Below are 25,987 nucleotides of genomic sequence, written 5' to 3'. Positions count from 1 at the left end.
TTATTCACCTAGGAGGCAAACCTGTGGCCCTGGTTTACTAATTTAAAGCGGAGGCCAAGGGTAGGAATCCCTTAATCTATTTAAAAAAAAAACAGTTATTTTATAAGTTGTAAAAATGACCTCAAAAGCGCTTCTTGGTAAGTAGCTTCACGTATCAAGTAGTGTATCATATTTCATTAACAATAGCGCACTCTAATTTTTCAGGCTTATTCTGATTTTAATTAACAACTCTCGGTTTAAACGTAACATAAAAGAGCAAGTATTTGTTATGTACCTGTGGCGGCATATGTTAACAAAATATTATTCGATTATCGTAAAATGATTTTTTATTTGCCAACACTGACTCAGTTTGCCACCAGCCCAGCTGACAGTTGGCAAACGTCAATGTCAAAATTAGGTACCTGAAACAGAAAAATAGGTCTGTCAAAAAAATTCGGTCGATTTTTTAGTAAATCGTGAAAACGTAGATTTAGGCTAAAAATTAGGAAAACTGCCGACATATTTTAGCATACGTTAGTATTAATAACTAACAATTGTTAGTAATAACGGATTTTGTCTTCGGATAAGACAATTTTCAGTGTAGTACTGTAGTTTTTGCTGAATTCTTGCTATGTAGATTACTTCACAGTTAGTTTTTTATAATAATCTAAATCCGGTTAAAAATGGAGACAGACTTGAATGTGAACGTAAAGGTCGAACCGGAATCCGGCGGCGAGGTATCGCTCGATGAAAATGACTCTAAACCACAGAAAATTGAAGACATAAAACGCCAGCTCACCGAAAACATCGATATAAAATCGGAACCAATTGATGATGAATCCTGTTATGCTCCGGAGAACATCACGGTCAAATTGGAGCCTACTTATTACAGCAGCGGTGATGGTATGTATTTTGATACCGTTATATCTATACGATTCCATACCGTATAGGAATCTTGATTTGCCTATTTTAATGCAATGGAGATCATAATCTCTTAACCAAGTCAAAAAGTTATACGTTGCTTTGTGTACCAGTCCTCCTAACATGGCACGCGCAACGCCGTTTTTATCGCGCGATAAACTATAGCTGTTTTGCTTTTAATTATAATGTAAAACGGGACAGCAATAGTTTATCGCGCATGCCATGTTACAGGGGCAGGGATAAAAAATAGGAAGTGTCTAGTCTGCCACCAGTGGTCATTTAATAAAAATAAATATACTGCCACTTGTGGTTAGATAAAAAATTATATTATTCTGCCGCTATAGGCACAATAACAAATAAGGCTATTCTGCCACAAGTGGCAAGTCAAACCAACAAAATATTCTACCGCTAGTTAGAGGCAGCATACCTACCAAAAATAAACAGCCACCAAAGCTGAGGCAAGTTTTTTGCGGCAATTGATATACTTATCAAAAAGTAGTAAATGATACACAATTTTTAAGAAATATATTTATTTTTCATGTACGAGTACATAACAACGTTTATTTAGATATTGTTCTTTTTTTTTCTTAACTCCTACTACTGTTAGATCATGTCCTTTGGGTCGACCTCTGCGTTTTCGGACAGCTGGTAATCTTATTGTTTGATTAACAAGAGCATTACAGGTCTGTGCATACTTTTGTCATTTCTATCTTCAGTTTTTACATGTTTCTCAGCCTTTTCTAGATTTTGTTTCTGTTCAACAGGTTTCTCTATATGTAGATTTATTTCATTCTCATCCTGTTTATTATGTATTATAAGTTGTCTCTCTGCGTATTCTTTATTTACTATCTCTAAATCTTCTGCAGTATGGTCGATTATATGTATGTGCCTTATTTGTTTTTATCGTTACATTTTCATAGTATTTTGTGTCTTCCTTTTCTGTTTCTGGTTCAATATGTATTATTACATGTGTCTCTAAGTTTATTTTATTGCTTTCTTTTTGTTCATTATGTATTATTACTATATTTTTAGCAAATCCAATTTGCTCTGTTTCTAAAACCTCTGTAGTGTTATTGTTAATTTCTATATTACTTGTTCTTTTAAACGTATTTTCATCTTTATTTCTGTCATCATTTTCTATTTCTTCGTCGTTTATTTCTAAATGTTGTATTTTTTTGGCTCTTCCTTTTGATTAAGTACTGTTATTGTTTTATGGCCTTTATTATTTTAACATAGCTGTTTTGTATTTTTGCGGTACACAGAAAAAGCACTCTAAGTGCTTTTTCTGGGTTTTATCGTTAATTATAATTTACAGTAATACAAACAATGAAAAAAGTTTAAAACTTCCTCATCAACTACAAAAACAAAAGTTTTTGTCACATTGCTAACTTCGGTACGATACTTTAACATAATGAAATATATGCTTTATATACAAGTTATAAGGAACATATTCCAATAACTAATAACTTGTGGCGGAATAGCATTTTATATTAGTCTGCCGCAATAGGAACAACTTCACTACGCTGCCCTAGTGTATTTTAAAATTAGACTTTATTAGTTTGACTAAAGGAACAAATTTGAATACCACAATACTTGTGGCAGAATTATTTAATTTCTTATTTTACCACTAGCGGCTTAGTAATTCGGTTTGTTAAATGGCCGCTGGTGGCGGACTAGACACTTCCTAAAAAATATTATGTAAATAGAAAATATGTATGCTTGTTTGCGCCAATTAATTATCTGTGCGCAATTTCCATTGTAAAAAAAAGAAGAAAAATCTTCCCGCCTTTTTTTGAACGTTTTTCCGAATACACATCTTTTTATCGAGTCCAAAGTTTTATTTCGTCAAAAATTATAATCAGGACTAGTTGTCCTCATCATGGTCCAAAACCGAAGCCGGATGAATAATTAATGTGGATCAGCGTTAATATGAATAATTTCAGTAAATTTGACGATTATTAATATCACCGGACTCGAGGCGGCATTGCTACCTAAAGGAAAATTCTGCAGATGACGGAGTACATTTTATATGGTGTTAAGTAGTAATATTATATTTAAATAACTAACCCAACACTCGAACAGGTATTGTTAAGTGTGTTAATTAAGGATTTTATAAGGTTAGTACTATTTATTACACTTTATGTTTGTTAGTACCAAGCATCTTTCTCCATTGTTTTTTACGTAATATTTGCTATAATTATATCCTAATTATACTTAATTAAATAGGTATAGGAAGCATTGTTGTTTCATTATTTGGATATATTATTTGTTATTTTAGCAAATTCTTTTATTATTCACGTAAAATAAAGGTGCGTAGGTCAATTTATTGTTACTAAGTCATCATCGCAGGTGTATCATAGGAACCTAGGTAGGTCAATTTTGGTTGCCGTCGTGTGTGATTGTAATTTGTTATTTCGGTTTAATGAGCCTATTCTATTTATGGTGATGTACTTATTTTCAATGCAAAGTAATTAATTAATTTGATAGTTTATTTTTGCAACGAAAATCACTAAGGCCCTTGTTATCATTTAATAGACAGTAAAGTTTGTTTTATTTAAATTATCGACACATTCATTTTCAATTAATGCATTTTGTTAGTTTAATTGTCGAAAAAATATTGTTAGATAATTAACGCATTAAATTGGTAGGCATAACTGTATCTTTACTTTAAACATCGGTTGTTTATATTTCCATTGTAAACATTTCAGGTTGACCACATCCGTTTCCCAATATGTCTGAAGAAAAGGAACTTGTTAAGAAACGAGGTAGTTTTAAGGGACGTTTGACGCTATTCATCAATTACCTGGATGGATTGCCAGAATCTGATGAACAGTTAGACAGTTGTACGGTCAGGGAATTGCAATTACGGATGGGGAAGATCGAAAGTATGTATGAACTTTACAATGAGGTACAGTTACGTTTAGAATGTTTAGCTGACGATATCAATTTTCGATTAACCGAACGAGCTGAGTTCGAGTCTTTGTATTACAACTCACTGTCTAGGGCACAGGACTTACTATGTACGTACAATAATGGTAAAGAGTCGGTAAGTAGTGATAAAATTACCCGTATTAGTCAACGTAAGCCTGTTAGGTTGCCCACCATTCAGCTCCCAAAGTTCAACGGGACCTATAGCAATTGGTTGGAGTTCCGTGACACTTTTATCAGCCTTATTCATTGTAATGACGAAATTGACCAAATTAATAAATTCCATTACTTGCGAGCGTCTTTGGAGGGATCTGCTGCTGTTGTAATTCATGCCGTTGAGTTTTCAGCCGGAAATTACGACATAGCTTGGAAATTGATATGTGATCGTTTTGACAATAAAAGATTATTGGTGCAGAATCATTTATCCTCCTTATTTAATTTAAACACTATAGTGAAAGAGTCATCTTTTGTGTTAAAAGATTTAATTGATCAACTTAATAAAAATCTATGTGCATTGGAGTCACTAGGTGAGCCTGTGAAACACTGGGACACTTTATTAATATATATAGTGACTTGTAAATTACCTCAGCAAACATTGCGTGAGTGGGAGGATCATAAGGGTCGCATAGATAAAGATATAATAATAACATTTAGTACATTCCTACAATTCATTCGCACGCGCTCTGATTTGTTGGAAACCTTAGAGTTAGCGCGAGCTCGCAATAATGCTTCTCCCTCTAAGCATAGTACAGGTAGGATACAATCTATGCTTGTTGCAAATCCCAACAATAATAATTTAAATAATAAGTTGTGTCCGCACTGTAAGTCGGATCACTTGTTAAGTAGTTGTTCACAATTCCTTGCACTTAGTGTAGACGCCCGTCACAAGTTAATGCCTAACTATAAAGTTTGTTATAATTGTTTTCGTGTTGGTCATTTCGCCAATCGTTGTAAAAGGCCGGGTTGCAAATTGTGTAAACGCCGTCACAATATATTGTTGCATTTGACGGATAATAAGCCTGTTTCAAATTCTTGCAATAATAATGATAATAAAAATACATCACGAGATAGCTCATTTGTTTTCATGCCTTCGTTACCGCCCGCTGACGCTGGGACAAGCACTGATGCGAGTGCAAATAATTTAACTTTGTCTGCGGATCTCAGTTCGTCTTGTGGTGATAACGGTGAACACCGCGGTGGTGTTTTGTTGTCTACCGCTCTCATCAAGTTATGTGATCAGAACGATCGTGAGCACATAGTGCGCGCCCTGCTTGATAGTGGTAGCACTTCATCATTTATGACAGAACGCTTATGTACTCGGCTCAATTTGAATACTAGTCATGTTAACGGTTCAGTCTATGGCATAAATAACGTGAGTTCTCACGTAGGCAAAATTTGTCAGACAAAGATGAAGTCTTTATACAACTCTTATACTGCAAAGTTAAGTTGTTTTATTTTGCCATCATTAATGAGTGTTATGCCTTGTCGCGAAATCGACATTTTAGACTTGAATATTCCAGATAATATATTTTTAGCGGACCCCACATTTAATAAGCCGTCAGAAGTAGATATATTAATAGGTGCTGATCTCTTCTGGGACTTGGTCGGGTCACAGAGAATTAGACTAGGCATAGGTAAGCCGGTACTGTGTGACACATTATTAGGCTGGATAGTTTCCGGTCCTGTTACTTATAATAAAGGCAAGCGTAGGTCAAATGATATTTCTTGTAATTTTACTCAGACAGATTCCTCTTTTAATGATGATTTTAATAAAATTCACAATGATTTGGTAAAGTTTTGGAATCTGGAAGAGATAAACCCTCCATCTTCTCATTATTCACCTGAAGAAAGGTTATGTGAGGAACATTTTTTGAAAAATACGAAACGTTTAGAAAATGGTCATTTTTGTGTTCGTATTCCAATGAAGCAAAGTCCTTCCATGTTAGGAGACTCATTCCAAAGGGCATCTAAATGTTTTTATTCTCTAGAACGTAGACTGAAATCAAAGCCTGACTATGGCAATATGTATCGAGATTTCATGTCTGAATATATAGAGTTAGGTCATATGACTGAAAAAACTAATATTGATAATAGTAAGGGATATTAGTGTTCTAAAATCTTTAGACTTATGGTGGAGCGGTCCCAGCTTTCTAAAGCAACATAGTTCACATTGGCCTTCTCCATGTAAATCATTAGAGTTAAACTATCTGCCTGAAACTCGACCTTCTGTTTCTTTGAGCGCTACTATTCGTAATGATAGTCTAAGTTACACTCTTATAGATTTTAGTAGATTTTCAAATTATTTAAGGCATATCCGCACTGTAGGTACTGTTTTAAAATTTATTAAATTGTGTAGAAAAAAGCCTACAGCTAGTAAATTTCTGTCACAAGATGATTTGCAGGATGCACTAAATGTTGTCATTATCCAAAGTCAAAAGGAATCATTTCCTGAGTATGAAATGCTTTCTGGTAATCGTAAATTGCCAAATAAAAGCGCCCTTATTAAATTTAATGTATTTCTTGATGATAATAAAATAATGCGTGTTGGAGGACGCTTAGTTAATTCCTTGTTTTGTTTTGAGAAAAAGCACCCTATTATTTTACAGTCCACTCATAAATTTACAAAATTACTTTTTGAATTTGAACATATAAGGTTAATGCATGCAGGCCCACAATTGATGTTGGCTTCTATTAGAGATTCGTACTGGCCTATAGGCGGACGAAATTTAGCGAGGACTTGTTATCGTAAGTGTGTACGTTGCTGTCGCATATCAGGTAGAACAGTTAGTCCTATAATGGGCAATTTACCACAGCAGCGTCTCCTTCCAGGCGGTTACCCCTTTCAGTGCACTGGTGTGGACTATGCTGGTCCCATCATGGCTGCTAGTCGGCAAGGTCGCGGATGTAAGCTGATAAAAGTGTACATTGCAATTTTTGTGTGTTTCACCACTAAAGCTATCCATTTGGAGGTGGTGAGTGACTTAACGAGTAATAAGTATTTACTAGCATTATTTCGATTTATTTCGCGACGGGGAAAGCCCGATGATATTTATTCCGATAACGGTACCTCATTCGTAGGGGCCTGCAATGAACTTTCGAAGTTTCTTAAAACTAATTGTGATTCCTTGAGCGAACAATTAGCTAATGATGGTATCAAATTCCATTTTATCCCTGCGTAAACTTTCTAAAAGGCTTAGTTCTGCAGCATACGCTATTCGTCGTATTAGGCATTTGACGGATGTGGCAACTGCTAAGCTAGTATATTTTAGTTATTTTCATAGTTTAATGTCATATGGTCTACTGCTTTGGGGATCAGCAGCAGACATACAAACTATTTTCATTTTACAAAAAAGGGCAATTCGATATATCTACGGTCTTAAACAAAGAGATTCCCTTAGAGATTTTTTCAAAAACCTAAATATTTTAACTTTGCCCTCCCAATACATATTCGATAACATCATGCATGTTAGGAAAAACTTAGACTCTTTCAAAAAAGTAGGTGAATGTACTAGTAGATCACTGCGGAACAATTACAAGTTGTCGATCCCAGCACATCGGCTGGCTAAGGTAGGGAAATCATTTCTTATTAATTGTATAAGATTTTATAATAAATTACCAAAAAGTGTTCTTGAAATGAATGATAGAAAATTCAAACAGTATATTAAAGTTGAGCTTTGTAGGAAAGCCTATTACAGCACGGATGATTATATTAATGATAAACATGTGTGGCCCGAGCTGGACATAATGGCCTCTTAAATGTTTGTGTATTTTTGACATGATCTGGACATAATTTGTACAGTATGTACATATTTTATTTTATAATTATTTTATTTGACGAAATATTCGTATTGACATAATCAGTTCTACATTCATACATGTTTTTTAATGTAGACAATGTGCATTCGTCCACGATTTAGATTTAAGAGATCTATATTTGTAAATTGACGTCCTGTGAAAATGCTGCAGTGTAGTTTGTTCCGCCGCTTCTTCTACACATGCGCTTTGGAAGCGGTAGTAGTTATAATTAGATTTAAGTTATGTGACGTCAATAAGTGATACCTTGTATCCAATTTTGAAAATAAATCTATTCTATTCTATTCTATTCTATTCGTATAGCCCTCATTACGGCGGTCTTTGGGAAGCGGGTGTTAAGTCAACAAAATTCCACCTTAGGCGAGTGTTGGGAAATTGTAACCTTACGTTTGAAGAACTTAACACCACGTTAGTCCAGATTGAGGCAATATTAAATTCACGTCCACTGACGCCTCTGTCTTCCGATCCAGCAGATTGCACCCCATTGACTCCAGGACATTTTTTGATAGGCCGGCCTCTTACTTCACTTCCACGGCATGATATCAAGGACCATTCCACTGCTTCATTATCACGTTTCCAACGAATAGAGCAGTTACGCCAGCATTTTTGGGCTCGTTGGAGTAAGGAGTTCGTATCTGAGTTGCAGCACAGAACCAAGTGGCAAAAGGGCAACGATACACTGAAGCTGGGTGCATTGGTCGTCGTAAAGGAAGATCATCTACCTCCTCTCAAATGGCGATTGGGAAGAGTCATTGCCGTCCATCCTGGATCAGATGGAATTGTTCGAGTGGCAGACATCACCACATCTGTTGGAGTCATACGAAGAGCTTTTAATAGGATTTGCCCACTACCCGTCGACGCAGAGTTTGGTTGAAAGAAAGGCTTTCAACGCCCGAGGGCATGTTTGCGCCAATTAATTATCTGTGCGCAATTTCCATTGTAAAAAAAAGAAGAAAAATCTTCCCGCCTTTTTTTGAACGTTTTTCCGAATACACATCTTTTTATCGAGTCCAAAGTTTTATTTCGTCAAAAATTATAATCAGGACTAGTTGTCCTCATCAATGCTGAAATAATAAAAATATTTGTGCTGAAATCAAAGATGATGATTACACAGCCAAAACTTCAATTTTTTTTATTTTAAATTAGACTTGAACTTTTTGTTCATTTAAAAAGGAGTTGATAAGTTGTAAACTTTGTTGGCAATTAGTATATGTATAAACATATAAAGATAAGAAAAGGAAGCAAATATATAAATATTTGCTTCCTTTTCTTATCACCTTTATATTAAATCAAAAATAAATACAAAAGTTTTGTGTATAAAATTTTTGTTCCATTTTTCTATTTAATTTCCTGAAATTATTAATCCTTATTCCCTATGTACCGTAACCTTATGGCCTGATTTTATTTTTGTTTACCATAATTTGCTTTTAAAAAATTTTGAGTGATGCTATTGGTGGAGTGTACTAATGGGCAATTTGACATAACAAGTGGTAAGTACCCACTGAAGCGGTTTGGTTTATTTATTTTACGATGTTTAAATTGTTATATTTTTTTTTAGCTTGCAGGGCAGCCAACTGCTGATGCTGCCCATCATCGTCATGTAACAAGTCATCAATGCGAACACCACAAATGATAAATGTAATTGACAATACAACAGGACCCAAGAATTTCCAAGAATTGTTAAGACTTTGGAAACAAAATGGAGAAGAATAAGATTGTGGCTTTTTTTTATGTAATTACAATAAGTACTATCCATATAAGAAAGCTGATTTTCATTTTGTATCATAAATAGTGATAAATATTACAAATGCCAATGTTTGTAAAAATATATGTGTGTGTGTTTGAAAGTTAAACTTTTACTAAAACTCTATCTCATTCACATGGATGTCTTAAAAGAAGGATATTAGATTGCATTGTGTATAAATCTGACTCACCCAATTCAGGATCAATGTTGAAAAGCATATTCTCTTCAGAGTGATGAAGACCAGGACATAGCCAGGAGGAAGAAGACTGTGAAATACTTTCCAAGTGTTAAATCTGAAGAACTGATTTAAAAAAAAATATAGGAACTCTGTGTACCAGTACACAAGTGTGTGCATGCAAGTGGCATAAGTCCTGGGTACTTCCTCACGAGAGGAGCCCATGGTGCGCCTTTACGGCAATGATCCTGGATTGGATGAAGTCTCAGGACGTCCTTGTTTATTTCAGAGGACATACCCTTGGAGTATGTGGCTGCTCAGATCGCGATGCGGTACCCGGCCCCGCCTCGGAGGCGGAGGCGGTCCGACTCTGATGATGAGTATATACCACCCCGGAGGTTGAAGAAGAAGAAGAAAGTGGTAGGCATTCTTAGTTTTGAATAATTATTCGGTACAGTATTACAACTTTTATAGGTTACACCAATGTCAATGTCAAATTTTCGCGCGTAAATATTCGAGCGGTTAAGCCAATCAGAATGCGTCATTTGAACCCGCAAACTGACTGTTCGATAATGTACTTACTACTACAAGTGAGATAGCAGGAGACATTTTGATTTTGGAATTGAACTTTAATGTACTTGTAATAAGGTCGTTATCTCATTGAGTTTTCATTTCTCGGTTTAATTCGACGGTAGGTTGCGCTTTGCTGCGTCGGACTTATAAACGTGGAATAGTGTTAATGTACTTACATTATAAGATTAGTTAAAAATGACACCTTGGACGGACTCGGACTCCAAGATGCCCACTAGCCGTAGTACCACGTTAAAAATTATAAAAAGTTTGTAAAGGTAAATATTTTCACGTCGTGTAGGTTTATCTGTGTGGTATCTGGTACTTAAGGATAGAAAGAGCCAACAGTCTTAAAAAGACTGTGAGGCCACATTAAGCCGTGTGGCTAATGATGGAATTGAGATTCAAATAGTTATAAGTTTGACGTGTCTGTCTTTGGCGTCTTAGCTCACAAACGGATGAAGCAATTTCAATTTAGTATTTTTTATTAAAGGTCTTGACTTACTTGACTTAAGGTCCTATGTCCCCTAGCTGGGGCAGAGGGCATCCACAGTGCGTCGCCATCTCGCTCGGTCTTGAGATTCGCGTTTTATTTCGCTTCCTTTTATTAAAGGCGATTTATAATAATTTAAATTCTTGATTTCAGAGAGAAGCCAACGTGAAACCGACATACAGGGGGAAGTCCAAAAGTGAGTTTATATTTTTGTATAAAAATTTTATATAAATTAAAAGTTTTTACATTTTCATCAATTACCATTTGTATGTTACACCGATGTTTCTGTCCCCGGTAGAGTGACACGCGCGACGCTGTTTATACCGCGCTAAAAACTATCGCTGTCTCGTTTCACATCGTAATAAAAAGCGAAACAGCGCGTCTGCTGTACGCTTGTGCCTTACTACGGGTTCTGCGCAATTTTCGTATGGCGCGAAAATATAGCCAATCAGAGCGCGCCATTTGAAACTGCGAACTGATTTGACCGCTTCTGTACTACTACTATGAGCTTTATTGTACATGTAGTAAGGCTTCTTATAAATGTCGCAAAAGGCGACTAAGGGATAGGCTTATAAACTTCGGATTCTACTTTTAGTGGCCTGTCTTTTCAAGATTCCTGGCTCTGTCTACCCCGCAAAGCATATAGACGTGATTTTATGTATATATGTAGTATGGTATTTTATTCGGTTTGCTTCGGCGATAGGTGGCGCTATTCTGCTCTGTCGAACATTCGCGAGGCGACTTGTATATGTAGCACTGTATTGGTTGCTTAAATCTGATATAGTAACAGCAAGCAACTTTAAAAACTTTTAAAAGTCCAATCTTACAGTCTTGAAGCAAATAACAGTACATACATATAATCACGTCCATATCTCCTTGCGACGTAGAGAGAGCCGACAATTTTGAAAAGACATAAAGGCCACGTTCGTCTCTTTGGCTTAACAGTTATATAATTGTCACAATTTCGATTGCAGAAGAAGAGAACATGCTATACTCCGAGGAAGTAACGAAACACATAGAAATAATAACGATAACGGAGGAGCAACGTCAGAGGGAGATTGGCGAAACTCTAAACCTGCGCAAGAACTTCGCATACAGATGCGAGTGGTGCGCACTCGGGTTTGTGCTGGAGGAGGCCTACGACATGCACATGAAGATACATTCGCCGGTGAGTTATTATATAGTAATACCTGGGTTACCGAGCGGTGCTCGGTGGGCGACATAAAAACCCAAAATGAAACTTTTGTTGCTGGGGATCGAACCTATACTCCCACGTGAAAACCGACCGCTTCGACGAATTTGGTGAAAATATGGGATTGAACTGATTTTCCCAGACATTGGACTCCTATTTTGGAAAAGATAGATAGTATTAATAACGATAACGGAGGAGCAATGGTAGAGGGAGATTGGCGAAACTCTAAATCTGCGCAAGAACTTCGCATACAGGTGCGAGTGGTGCGCACTCGGGTTTGTGTAAGAGGAGGCCTACGACATGCACATGAAGATACATTCACCGGTTAGTTATTACATATTAATACCTGGGTGACCGAGTGGTGCTCACAAAAAATAAAAAAATAGTAAAAACAAATAGTTTAAAATTAACCATTTCTGGGAATCGAACAAAAATGTGGGAAAGAACTAATTTTTCCCCTGACATTCACCGGTGTCTAATAAATAGAATAATAACTTTAAGTACTATATAACTACTTCTTTTGTCCTGGGACCATGAAACCCTGGAAGTGACACTCAATAAAAATACATACGTAATCAAACCTCTTTCCCGGAGGGGGAAGCAGATACTACATTTTTCCACTTGCCACCGATCCCTGCATACTTTGTTACCGCTTCTTCTGCACTGACGCCTTGGAAGCGGCAGTAAACATAGTTTTAAGTAATTTATTTGACGTCAACCAATGTTGTGAAACCAAAAGATTTGACAATTATTAAGCTATATGATAGTATCCTATAATAATAAAAATTTTAAATTTTTGACTCTTACGCTTCATCCCCTTTCATAACTCTCTTCATGCAAGCTCGTCAGTTAAGAGTGTTCCTGATCTGAGCTGTGCAAATTTTATACAATCAGTTGTCAGAATTTGTTAGTCACTTCTCGCACTACCGCAGCCGTAATTATACCTTATTTCAATGCCATAAGTATCAAAGTTGTATGTTTTAAAGGAAAAATTAATGGGAGCGATGATTCGGGCTCGACCGCCACCAAATAGAAAAGATCTTCCGCCAGGCTAGTTGTGAAGCCTGGGGAACCGCGCGACACACGATGTTGTGTCGAAGATTGTATATATCCTCCATACATACATACAATTACGTCTATATCCCTTGCGGGGTAAACAGAGCCAACAGTCCTGAAAAGACTGATAGGCCACGTTCAGCTGTTGGCTTTATGATGGAATGGAGATTCAAATAGTGACATGTTGCTAGTCCATCGCCTAAAAAAGAATCCCAACTTTGTAAGCCTATCCCTTAGTCGCCTTTTACGACATCCATGGGAAAGAGATGGAGTGGTCCTATTCTTTTTTGTATTGATGCCGGGAACCACACGGCACAAACTAAGATGTTTCATTAATAACATTGACAGGAAGCTGGCGAATTCGAATGCAGTCTCTGTCGCGCCCGCGTCAAATCCAAGACGATGTTATACAGACACCGGCTGCGCCACTACCGCCGGTACCGCTGCGCCATTTGTCTCATGATACACAAAGATAAGGTGAATATAACATTTAAATTACATACATACATACATATGATCACGTCTACATCCCTTGCCGGGAGGACAGAGCCAACGGCCTCGCGAAGATCCATAGGCCAGGCGATTGGCGGGCAACCTTTAATATTTGAATCTCAATTCCATCATTAAGCCAAACAGTTGAACGTGTGGCATTTCAGTCTTTTCGCGACTGTTGGCCCTGTCCACCCCTCAAGGGATATAAACGTGACTATATGTATATATGCAATTCTCCTTTCTAAATGATCCTTTGTATATCTGAATGTATTCATGTATATAGCTAACTTAACCAGCTTCAGAGAACATACATAATACATAAAATCACGCCTCTTTCCTGGAGGGCTAGGCAGAGACTACCTCTTTCCACTTGCCACGATCTCTGCATACTTCCTTCGCTTCATCCACATTCATTACTCTCTTCATGCAAGCTCGGCGGTTTCGGGTACTTTTGACCCTTTACCAGCACGTCCTTAATTTGATCAAGATACGTCTAGGTCTTCCCACTCCGACCTTTCCCTCCACACTCCCCTTGTATATCTGCTTAGTCGACCTGCTTTCATTCATCCTCTCCACAAGACACATGCTTCAGAGAAGTTTGTTACATACATACACACATATAATCACGTCTTTATCCCTTGCGGGGTAGACAGAGCCAACAGTCTTGAGGAGACTGATTGGCTACGTTTGGCTTAATGATAAAATCCAATTCAGGATCCCCCTCCATAGGTTGCGGAGGTCAGATTTGCATCGCTTTGTGTAAAATTTACGGTTTAGGACCAAGAGACTCGTTAAGACAACTCTTTAAGAAAATAAACATACCCACAGTAGCGTCCCAGTATATTTTTGATCTTATAATGTACTAGAGGCCGCCCGCGACTTCGTCCGCATGGAAACCCTATCAATCCCGCGGGAACTCTGGGATAAAAAGTAGCCTATGTGTTATTCTGGGTCTTCAGCTACTTACATACCAAATTTCATGGTAATCGGTTCAGTAGTTTTTGCGTGAAAGAGTAACAAACATCCATACAAACTTTCGCCTTTATAATAGTAGTAGGATGTTAGTAATAATACAACATCCTCTCCACAAGACACATGCTTCAGAGAAATTTATTTGTTTTGTAGGACACGGCCGCGTCTCACGTGATGACCGATCATGAACGACAGGCGTTCGTCTGCGTCGAATGTTCTAGATCTTTCAAGTGAGTAGTATTCTTTTTTATTTCTACATACATATAATCACGTGTATATCCCTTGCGGGGTAGACAAAGCCAACAGTGTTAAAAAGACTGATAGACCACGTTCAGCTGTATGGCTTTATGATGCAATTGAGATTCAAATAGTGACGGGTTGCTAGCCCATCGCCTACGAGAAGTATCCACAAATTTACAAGCATTTTCCTTAGTCGCCTTTTACGACATCCATGGGAAAGAGATGGAGTGGTTGTTATATTGTTTTTTTGTTTTGGTGCCGGGAAACAAACGGCACCAATAAAATATACAAATAACAAATATTTAATTACAATTTTTTTATGGGCACTAATAAAATATACCAATATTAAATATTTAATTACCATTTTTTCGTATATCCAGGCGTCCGCGTTACCTCGAGCGTCACATCGAACAACATCACACCAAATTGTTCAACTTCCAATGTCCCGAGCCGGACTGCAAGCGCGTGTTCCACGAGAGGGGGCGCTACCGGAGTCATGTCAGGTTGTTTGTGCTGTTTATTTTTCTTTCTGTTGGTATATACATGTGTATGTGTATATATATATACCATACTAATGGTATATATATATATATACCAACAGTATATATACAGGGTGTCATTTAAAACAACTGCATTCTTTTAAACATAGACTACACCCACGCTTCTGAGCATTTTTATTTAAATGTTTTTGTATTGTTTATTTTTAACTAATTAAAATTACTTTAAATTAAATACAAATATGTATATCCTTTACTATGTGAAAATTATACCTAATATGAATTTAATTTCAATTAATTATAATTTTTTTTTTAAATTAATTGACAGAAGTCACAAAGAGGAGATACGCAACCGTGCGTCCTCCTCGCTCGTTGTGTGCGCCGTCTGCGGCAAAGCTTACAAAAGCAAGAGCTGCCTGAAGCGGCACCTGCAGACACACCGGGCCACCGTGTGCACCCTGTGCTGCGTGCCGTTCCCACACCAGGACGCGCTGCGGCTGCACTACGCGAGGGTCCACAACTGTTACTACGACGGGTGAGTGTTGTGGTCAGGTCAAGAGTGTGTTGAAGGGTGAGCTGACAACAAGAGCTGCCTGAAGCGGCACCTGCAGACACACCGGGCCACCGTGTGCACCCTGTGCTGCGTGCCGTTCCCACACCAGGACGCGCTGCGGCTGCACTACGCGAGGGTCCACAACTGTTACTACGACGGGTGAGTGTTGTGGTCAGGTCAAGAGTGTGTTGAAGGGTGAGCTGACAACAAGAGCTGCCTGAAGCGGCACCTGCAGACACACCGGGCCACCGTGTGCACCCTGTGCTGCGTGCCGTTCCCACACCAGGACGCGCTGCGGCTGCACTACGCGAGGGTCCACAACTGTTACTACGACGGGTGAGTGTTGTGGTCAGGTCAAGAGTGTGTTGAAGGGTGAGCTGACAACAAGAGCTGCCTGAAGCGGCACCTGCAGACACACCGGGCCACCGTGTGCACCCTGTGCTGCGTGCCGTTCCCACACCAGGACGCGCTGCGGCTGCACTACGCGAGGGTCCACAACTGTTACTACGACGGGTGAGTGTTGTGGTCAGGTCAAGAGTGTGTTGAAGGGTGAGCTGACAACAAGAGCTGCCTGAAGCGGCACCTGCAGACACACCGGGCCACCGTGTGCACCCTGTGCTGCGTGCCGTTCCCACACCAGGACGCGCTGCGGCTGCACTACGCGAGGGTCCACAACTGTTACTACGACGGGTGAGTGTTGTGGTCAGGTCAAGAGTGTGTTGAAGGGTGAGCTGACAACAAGAGCTGCCTGAAGCGGCACCTGCAGACACACCGGGCCACCGTGTGCACCCTGTGCTGCGTGCCGTTCCCACACCAGGACGCGCTGCGGCTGCACTACGCGAGGGTCCACAACTGTTACTACGACGGGTGAGTGTTGTGGTCAGGTCAAGAGTGTGTTGAAGGGTGAGCTGACAACAAGAGCTGCCTGAAGCGGCACCTGCAGACACACCGGGCCACCGTGTGCACCCTGTGCTGCGTGCCGTTCCCACACCAGGACGCGCTGCGGCTGCACTACGCGAGGGTCCACAACTGTTACTACGACGGGTGAGTGTTGTGGTCAGGTCAAGAGTGTGTTGAAGGGTGAGCTGACAACAAGAGCTGCCTGAAGCGGCACCTGCAGACACACCGGGCCACCGTGTGCACCCTGTGCTGCGTGCCGTTCCCACACCAGGACGCGCTGCGGCTGCACTACGCGAGGGTCCACAACTGTTACTACGACGGGTGAGTGTTGTGGTCAGGTCAAGAGTGTGTTGAAGGGTGAGCTGACAACAAGAGCTGCCTGAAGCGGCACCTGCAGACACACCGGGCCACCGTGTGCACCCTGTGCTGCGTGCCGTTCCCACACCAGGACGCGCTGCGGCTGCACTACGCGAGGGTCCACAACTGTTACTACGACGGGTGAGTGTTGTGGTCAGGTCAAGAGTGTGTTGAAGGGTGAGCTGACAACAAGAGCTGCCTGAAGCGGCACCTGCAGACACACCACAGACCACTCCATCTCTTTCCCATGGATGTCATAAAAAGCGACTGAGGGATAGGCATATAAAATTGCGATCCTTTTTTTTAGGCGATGGGCTAGCACCTGTCACTATTTGGATCTCAATTCCATCATTGGGCCGAACAGTTGAAGCAGAATAATGAGTAAGAGTTGAGCAGCATTATCTAACAATCTACCATTGGGTTAAGCGGAGAACCTTTGTGTGGGTGATAATAATAATGTAGAATAAACATAGTAAGTAACATACATACACCTGCCGTGCGGTTCCCGGCACCAATACAAAAAAGAATAGGACCACTCCATCTCTTTCCCGTAGATGTCGTAAAAGACGACTAAGGGATAGGCTTACAAACTTGGGATTCTTTTTTAGGCGATGGGCTAGCAACCTGTCACTATTTGAATCTCAATTCTATCATTAAGCCAAACAGCTGAACGTGGCCATTCAGTCTTTTCAAGACTGTTGGCTCTGTCTACCCCGCAAGGGATATAGACGTGACCGTATGTATGTATGTACTTACTATACCATTTATACTATAAACCTATACTTAATATATATATATATATATATAATATATATATATATATATATATGTGTGTGTTATATATTTGTTACAGGGTCCACATCGGCGAGAAATGTCCGCATTGCGGTCTTGTCTGCGGTAACAATTCCTTACTCAACAAACATATAAAGCGGATGCACAAGGATCGCACTAAAAAGTAAGGCTTTTCTTTTACATTTCATTTATGAGGAGAAAGGGAGTGTGACCAGTGAGATGGCAATTGACAGGAGTAATTGGAAAAAACTAACATACATATCTACTGTGCCGACCCCGCGTAGAAAGCGGGTAACGACGAAGAAGAAGATGTGATGCATTATAAGTAAATCTATATAGTTATGTAAGAATCGGATGTATGTATGATGTATGCAAATGGTTTGAAATACCATTTGCATACATCATACATACATCCGATGAAAATGCTGCAGTGTAGTTTGTTCAGCCGCTTCTTGTACACATGCGCTTTGGAAGCGGTAGTAGATATAATAAGATTTAAGTGATGTGACGACAATAATTGATACCTTGTATCTAATTGTGAAAATGAATCTATTCTATTCTATTTATATAAACCTCTCGCATTCGCCGTGTGGTTCCCGGTATTTAAAAATAGGACCCACTCCACATCGTTCCCATGGATGTCGTAAAAGGCGACTAAGGGAATAGCTTATAAACTTGGGATTCTTCTTATAAGCGATGGACTAGCAGCCTGTCACTATTTAAATCTCAATTCTATCATTAAGCCAAGCAGCTGAGCGTGACCTATCAGTCTTTTCAAGACTGTTGGCTCTGTCTACCACACTCTGGCTTAATGATAGAATTGAGATTCAAATAGTGACAGGTTGCTAGCCCATTGCTTAAAAAAAGAATCTCAAGTTTGTAAGCCTATCCCTTAGTCGCCTTTTACGACGTCCATGGGAACGAGATGGAGTGGTCCTATTCTTTTTTGTACTGGTGCCGGGAACCACACGGCACTCCTTTAATACCTGTAGTGTTTATAAATAGTACATATATACATATATACATATATATATATACATATATATATATATATATGTATATATATATATGTATATATGTATATATATATATAAATTTCCTTTCATAGATTTTTGACTATTTTAATGCATCTAATTAATTAATTGTAATTTTCTAAAACAGATACCAATGTGACTACTGTCAGAGGCTGTACCTGACGAAAGGCGAGGTGCGAGCCCACATAATGTGGTCGCACGAGAAGCGGGGAGGTCACGCCTGCACCGTGCCCGGTTGCGGACGTGTGTTCAGGTCAGCAAAACTTCCTTTCTAATTCATAATTATATAAGTAGGTACCGCAGTGGCGTAACTATACCATTCGTGGCCCGTGGCAAATTCATCGTATAGGTACGGTCTAAAACTGGGTTACAACCTTTTTTTTACAAAAGCTTTGAATTTTTATTATTTTTTTTACTTGTGTAGGAAACTGAGTAGGTAACAAAAATAAATCAAAGACTAAAACTTTTTTTACTAAACATGTATGATAAATAAGAGATGTTGGGAGTTGGGATTCTCCTCTGACCGGGGGCCCCTTCCGGCTGGGGGCCCGTGGCATTTTGCCGACTTGCCACCCTGTAGTTACGCCACTGAGGTACCGAGTACGAATCCCCAGTCAGAGTGTGACGAGAAACGAACATTCTCTGATTGGCCTGTGTCTTGGACGTTTATCTATACAGGATGACTTTTAATTCAACTGCATAAATTTAACTATCAAATGTACTCATCTAAAGGATATTTAAAAACGTTAAAAGAAAAATATCGGTTCATATTTAAGAAAGTACGAAAAAAAATAAAAGTATAGAAAATCCACGATCATAATCTTAATACGTCATTCCGGCCGGCGGAAAAGCGAGGCGTAAGATTCAGAGGTCAACGACACAATTCATTCAGCTGAGCGATCTCGACAACTCTGTACTTTACTTGATCTTGATACTAGAAAAATAATTTATTTTTCAGACATTTATTTACATGTTTAGTTTTAATTTCTTTTTGTGTATTGGTCTTTAATAAAGCGTGTGACGTAGTTTTTGAGGGTTTTTTTAATGTGAAAATGATGACGTTTAATTTAAATAAAAATAGGCTCAAACGGCTCATAAGCATGGGTATAGTCTATGTTTAAAAGGATGCAGTTGTTTTAAATGTCACCCTGTATAAGTAATTTATTGTAAAATACTACATCTTGTCACTATTTCAATCTCAATTCCATTATAAATTAATACAACTGAACATGACCTATCAGTCTTTTAAATACTGCGGTCTCTGCCTACCCCGCAAGGGATATAGACGTGTTTATATGTATGTAACTGGTCCCCCTGCCCGCCCCCAGGGCTCCAGCGCGGCTGCGCAGCCACACGCAGGTGGACCACCTCGGGCTGTCGCCCCCCAAGAACCACGAGTGCGTGCAGTGCGGGAAGGGATTCATCGTGAGTCGTTTATTATTTATATTCGTGTTAATATTCAAATTTTCCTTTAATTTACTTTTGATATTTATTTCTTGCTAAAACATTATATACAGGATGACTTTTAATTCAACTGCATAAATTTAACTGTTAAGTGTACTCATCTAAAGGATATTTAAAAGCGTTAAAAGAAAAACATCGGTTTATATTTCAGAAAGTACGAAAAAAATAAAAGTACTTGCAACCTGTCACTTTATATGAATCTCAATTCTATCAGTGAGCCAAACAGCTGATTGTGGCTTATCAGTATTTTAAAGTCTGTTGGCCCTATCAACCCCACAAGGGATTTAGACGTGATTATATGTATGTATGTGTGTATGTACAACAAGCGAGTATTTTCAAGACTCTGTCCACCCCGCAAAGAATATAGACGTGACTATATACAATCCTACTAATATTATAAATGCGAAAGTTTGTGAGTATGTCAGTATGGCTGCAGTGGTATAACTAAAATGCCGTTATCTGACATCATGATTTACACCTTTTTTACCAGTAAAATAAGAAAAAAAATCTCTTTCGATCTGTATATACGACTTTTTGGTACCTTTAAGTCATAAATAGGCGTTCTCATTGATGAATGGCATCAGTTTAAATTTTTACCGCAGTTTTTGACGTTTTACATAAAACAAGGATTTGGCAGATAACGGCATTTTAGTTATACCAGAGCAGATGGATTTTTGTTACTCTTTCACGCATAAACTACTAAACCTATTACGATGAGGTATGCAGGTAGCTGTAGACCCAGAATAACATATAGGTTACTTTTTATCCCGGAGTTCCCGCGGGATTGATTCCACACGGACGTAGTCGCGTATATAATAGCTTAGACTCCGACATAGACATCACTATAATGCAGAAATAAGCAGCACTACACACATTCGCTTTGTTGAGTAAAGTTTTAGGGAACACTGTGTTTATTGAAGGGGACGTCGAATCTCCCCATTCCTCGGATGTGTACGCCCGCGACTTCGTCCGCGTGGAATCAATCCCGCGGGAATTGCGGGATAAAAAGTAGCCTATTATGTTATTCTATTCTATATGTGTAACCAACATTTACCATTCCAGAACAAACAGGTGCTCCAGCGCCACATGCGCGTGCACTCCGACGAGAAGTACCCGTGCGGCGAGTGCGGCGTGGCGTTCAAGACGGAGCCCTACGTGCGCGTGCACTACCAGCGGAAGCACCTCAACATGACGCGCGCGCAGATCCGCGACCAGGTCCGGCTGAGGAAGACGCAGAGCATCAACCTGTTCAAACCCACTGTAAACGAGATAAAGCAGGCCAAAGTGACGCCCGCCTTGGATGCGACGGTGAACTCTTATATACCCATGTTTGAGACGTTTGTGGATGTCCAAAGGGATATATTGAATGATGGAGTCGAGGATGTGAAGCAGGAGCCGGGGGTTGAGTGTTGAGATTGTATGGTTTTGACTTGGTGATGTTTACTTGGAGTTGATGATATAATATATACGGGACAAATTACACGGATTGAGTTAGCCTCGATGTAAGTTCGAGACTTGTGTTACGAGATACTAACTCAACGATACTATATTTTATAATAAATACTTGTATAGATAAACATCCAAGACCCAGGCCAATCAGAAAGTTCGTTTCTCATACTCTGGCCGGGATTCGAACCCGGGACCTTCGGTGACACAGACAAGCGCACTACCGCTGCGCCACAGAGGCCGGCAAATGATGGTTTGATTGTCAGGTTATGATGATACATTATTATTGGTATGAGTTTAAGATGTTAATACATACAATGTACTCAAAGTGCTTGCAAAAGCCTATTTTACTAACGGCCTCTGTGGCGCAGGGGTAGTACGCTTGTCTGTGACAGGGCATGAGGAAAGAACTTTCTCTGATTGACCTGGGTTTATAATAAATACTTGTATGTTTAAATATATAAGTATTTATTATAAAGTATAGTATCGTTGGGTTAGTATCTCGTAACACAAGTTTTGAACTTACTTCGAGGCTAACTCAATCTGTGTAATTTGTCCCATATATGTATATTTATATTTATTTTTATTTTGTGAATTAAATATGGATTTTGATTTTATCGGGAAAATAAGACATGTCCAAACGAACATTGCCTAACAACGTTTGTGCAGTGACAATGTGAGTGAATCGACCCCTGATCCTTATAACCAGAGATCGGATATTCGGATGCATATTTACCTAAAGTTGGGGTGTTGGGTTATTATGGAACATACTTCTGTACCTCAAAAATTCCGGGATTCGGCATTGATGCACTTAATGTTCTAATTATGTATTCGAATGCAAATTTACCTAAAGTTGAGGTGTTGGCTTAGTATGAAACGCATTTTTGTAGCACAAAATTCCGGCATATGATCATCCATCACTTATGTTTATAAAGGTGTTTATCATACCTAATATACGATAAGTTTCAATTTCTTGTTTAATAAAATTTCCGGGATTCAAAATAATTCGAATCCCGAAAGCGAGAAGCCGCCTCCATACTTTCTTATCCAAAATATTAGTTTAGGTAAATATGCATCCGATTATCCGATCTCTACTTATAACTCAGTTCCGCATCCCATATTTCGCCATTTTATTGGTGCCGGACACCACACGGCATTGCAAAGTACCCTATGTTCTTTGTACATAAATATTAATGTACAGCGTTAAGGCAACAGATAGCTCCAAAATCTCGTTAGTTATAAATTAATGATAAGTCGTAACCGCAGTTGTAATGTAGGTACTGTGCTCAGCACATAGGTTCTAGCACATCGTTCTCTATGGACGCTGCGCAGGATTTTTTTTTAAATTAAAAGTTGCTACTGCGCTTCCCAGAAGTGTCAAATTCTACATACATACATATGGTCACGTCTATATCACTTGCGGGGTAGACAGAGCCAACAGTCTTGAAAAGACTGAATGGCCACGTTCAGCTATTTGGCTTAATGATAGGATTGAGATTCAAATAGTGACAGGTTCCTAGCCCATCGCCTAAAAAAAGAATCTCAAGTTTGTAAGCCTATCTCTTAGTCGCCTTTTACGACATCCATGGGAATAAATATAAATAACTGCAATAAGCCATGTTAACTTAAAATAACTTGCAAAAAAGTAACCGCCTCCGATTGATATCCTGATCTCCTTTTTCGAAGTCAGTTTCTAAAACCTTCTTTGTACTGTAATAAACTCTTCTAAAACCGCATCAAAATCGGTTCAGCGAAACGAGACATAATCGTGGACAAACATACCCACATACAGATCAAACAAAGAACCACCTTTTTTCGAAGGCGATCATAAAATCTGGAAATCAAAAAGGTAGCCAGCGTTAAGCATCCAAGAATTTTATGCAATGCATGAGTCTTTTACACCTAGATTCCATTCCTACGCCATATGTAGAATTTAGAGTTTGACTGTCTTAAGTCTAAAAGTATATGTTGGTAATTTTGATTTGAAATGAGTAAGTATTTAAGAATTTGTTCGATCTATTACCCATTTACACTTTATAAGAAAGAGAACGCATAAATATAAAGATTATAAGAAATGTCGCGAGATTTTAAAATAAAACTAAATCTAAATACAGATTCGAAATCGTGGTAAAGAGGCGATTACCTTTGTCATAAGGACTTATGCAATAATATCTCGCTGGGTATCTTAGGTATGTAAAACATGTGTTTATATATATTATTGCCAAGCCGTAAGTATGATTATAATTGGTTATATTGCGACCACATTATTTTGTATACCTCGTTTTAATACATAAATGTAAACTAACGAACATAGTTCAATGAATGTAATTAAACCATTATGTTATCTACCTCAAAATCATACATTAAATCACGCCTCTTTCCCGGAGGGGTAGGCAGAGACCACATCTTTCCACTTGCCTGATCCTTGCATACTTCTTTCGCTTCATCCACATTCATAACTCTCTTCATACAACGTCGTCGGTTTCAGGTGCTCTTGACGTGACCATTTAACTAAAACATCCCTGATTTGATCAAGGTATGTTAAAATAGGAAAAAAATGTGTAGATAATTTTGGATAAGGGACTATTTTAATAAGTATTTTTGTTTCACACTAAATTCCTTATAGTGCTTCTTCCTCCTGGCTTTAGTCCCGGTTGCATCCTCACCTCTCTGGAGAGGAGCCCGGGGGTATACCTTTGACCATGGATCCTGGATTGGGTGAATCAGGTTTTTACACGAAGCGCCTCACATCTGACCTCCGCAACCTTTGCAGGTAAACCTAACGAAAACCTAAGGTATTGGATCCATTATTACACATCCAGTTGCCTGTATAGTGTTATTCATACATATGGTCACGTCTATATCCCTTGCGGAGTAGACAGAGCCAACTGTCTTGAAAAGACTGAATGGCCATAATAGTGTTATCCATAAATGTATAAATTCTATATAGTGCTATCTCACACTTAATACATTGTATCATCTTGAGGTAGATAATCTGAGTTTAGAGCTTATTACGTTACAAATAGTTCCTTTTAGTTATTTAATTTTATAGGTCACAGGGATAATGTTTTTGGTAGATGAATTTTAAATAGCATAGTTTAGAAGTTAAGATTATTTATTTTAGATTTAAATAATTATTGTACAGATATTTTTGGTCTCGTCTGCTACACAATATGGAGATAAAAAGTAAGAATATTTTATGTACGAAATATATATACAAACATAACATATAAAAGTAAATATATAAGTTTGGTATACCTATCTAATGTTACAACAGATATTTTGCGGGTGAATTTAGGAATCGAAAATATATCGTGTGTTTGTGGCGACATGTCTACGCCACACGTCACAACAATAAAAAATTAAATCACGCGACGCTTTCAGTAAAAAAACAGCGAAAAACCTAAATCGCGCAAGCAAAAATTTCACGGATTGGAGCATAAACATATACAACCTCCGACACAAATCGTGTGTCGCGCGGTTCCCCAGGCGTCACCCCAGCCTGGCGGAAGATCTACCCTTTGGTGGCGGTCGAGCCGAATCATCGCTCCCGCTACATGTTATTCTTTTATATATTTCCCCTTTGATTATATACTATCTCGGAAAGTCTTGTAATAATCTTCCTTCGAACTGCCCGTAAAATATTTGTACATATTTTTTTTACAAACCTTACCTAAACCACTTGCCCAGAACTGTTAATGCGGTTGTCGTGTATGTTAACGCTTGAATATGTTTGCATACACGTCAGTGACTTTGTTTCTTGGTAGTCTCCATGTTGTATTATATGTAGTCACTTGAAATATATATACTGACTACACTTTTTAGTATTTAAATTAATGTAGGTAGGTACATAGTAAATCATAGAAATTCGTTTAGTCATGATCAAATGTGTTTCGTCCAGTTTCGTCGAAGTCAACAAGAAAATAGAGAAGTAAAAAAGTTAATATGACTATGCCGCTTTTTCCTCGACTTTGTCAAGGTAAACTTTTATCTCATATTCTATCTTTTATTATTAAATCTTTTGTTAAAATCATTTAGAGAGAAAGAGGGGAGATAAGAAATAAATGCCTTTTCAAGAAACAGAAGGAAAATAAATATAATTTTTTTTTCTTTATTTCTAAACTGAAGTTTGTTCTTTTATAACTGAAATGGCATAACTACCTGTCTTATTATATTTCTTTAAAAATAATAAACCACACGACTGTACAGATACTGCCAAATAAGAAATGTAACTATATTTATGTTAGTGATACCTATAAAAAACAGTTTTGCTGTTTGTAAATGAAGTTTTATTTATTTCTGTATACATGAAAAGTACAAGTTGATTTTTGATCTCCATTCCTTTCTATTTGTATAGTTAGTTTTATAA

At 38.5% G+C, this 25,987-nt stretch overlaps 1 protein-coding gene across 1 annotated transcript; it reads left to right on the top strand.

Moving 5' to 3' along the window:
• The first annotated feature begins 385 nt into the window (after positions 1 to 385).
• On the top strand, positions 386 to 25,987 carry LOC106136515 (zinc finger protein 845). Its single transcript, XM_060951457.1, has 16 exons — positions 386 to 882; positions 9,850 to 9,980; positions 10,777 to 10,819; positions 11,598 to 11,791; positions 13,220 to 13,348; positions 14,489 to 14,565; positions 14,956 to 15,078; positions 15,401 to 15,607; positions 15,839 to 15,961; positions 16,193 to 16,315; positions 16,547 to 16,669; positions 16,901 to 17,023; positions 17,736 to 17,837; positions 18,836 to 18,961; positions 20,037 to 20,133; positions 21,235 to 25,987. Exons 1-16 carry the CDS (start codon positions 663 to 665, stop codon positions 21,583 to 21,585), a joined length of 2,292 nt encoding a protein of 763 aa, XP_060807440.1. The 5' UTR covers positions 386 to 662; the 3' UTR covers positions 21,586 to 25,987.

Source organism: Amyelois transitella, chromosome 25 (genome assembly GCF_032362555.1).
Source record: "Amyelois transitella isolate CPQ chromosome 25, ilAmyTran1.1, whole genome shotgun sequence".
Lineage (NCBI taxonomy): Eukaryota > Metazoa > Arthropoda > Insecta > Lepidoptera > Pyralidae > Amyelois > Amyelois transitella.
The sequence above is the reverse complement of the archived record's forward strand: the minus strand, read 5'-3'. Positions and strand labels throughout refer to the sequence as shown.

Coding starts and splice junctions, on each gene's coding strand:
- LOC106136515 (XM_060951457.1), top strand. CDS start 663: ATGGAGACAGACTTGAATGTGAACGTAAAGGTCGAACCGGAATCCGGC. Junction 883..9,849: donor TTATTACAGCAGCGGTGATG/GTATGTATTTTG, acceptor TGTTTATTTCAG/AGGACATACCCTTGGAGTAT. Junction 18,962..20,036: donor GGTTGCGGACGTGTGTTCAG/GTCAGCAAAACT, acceptor GCCCGCCCCCAG/GGCTCCAGCGCGGCTGCGCA.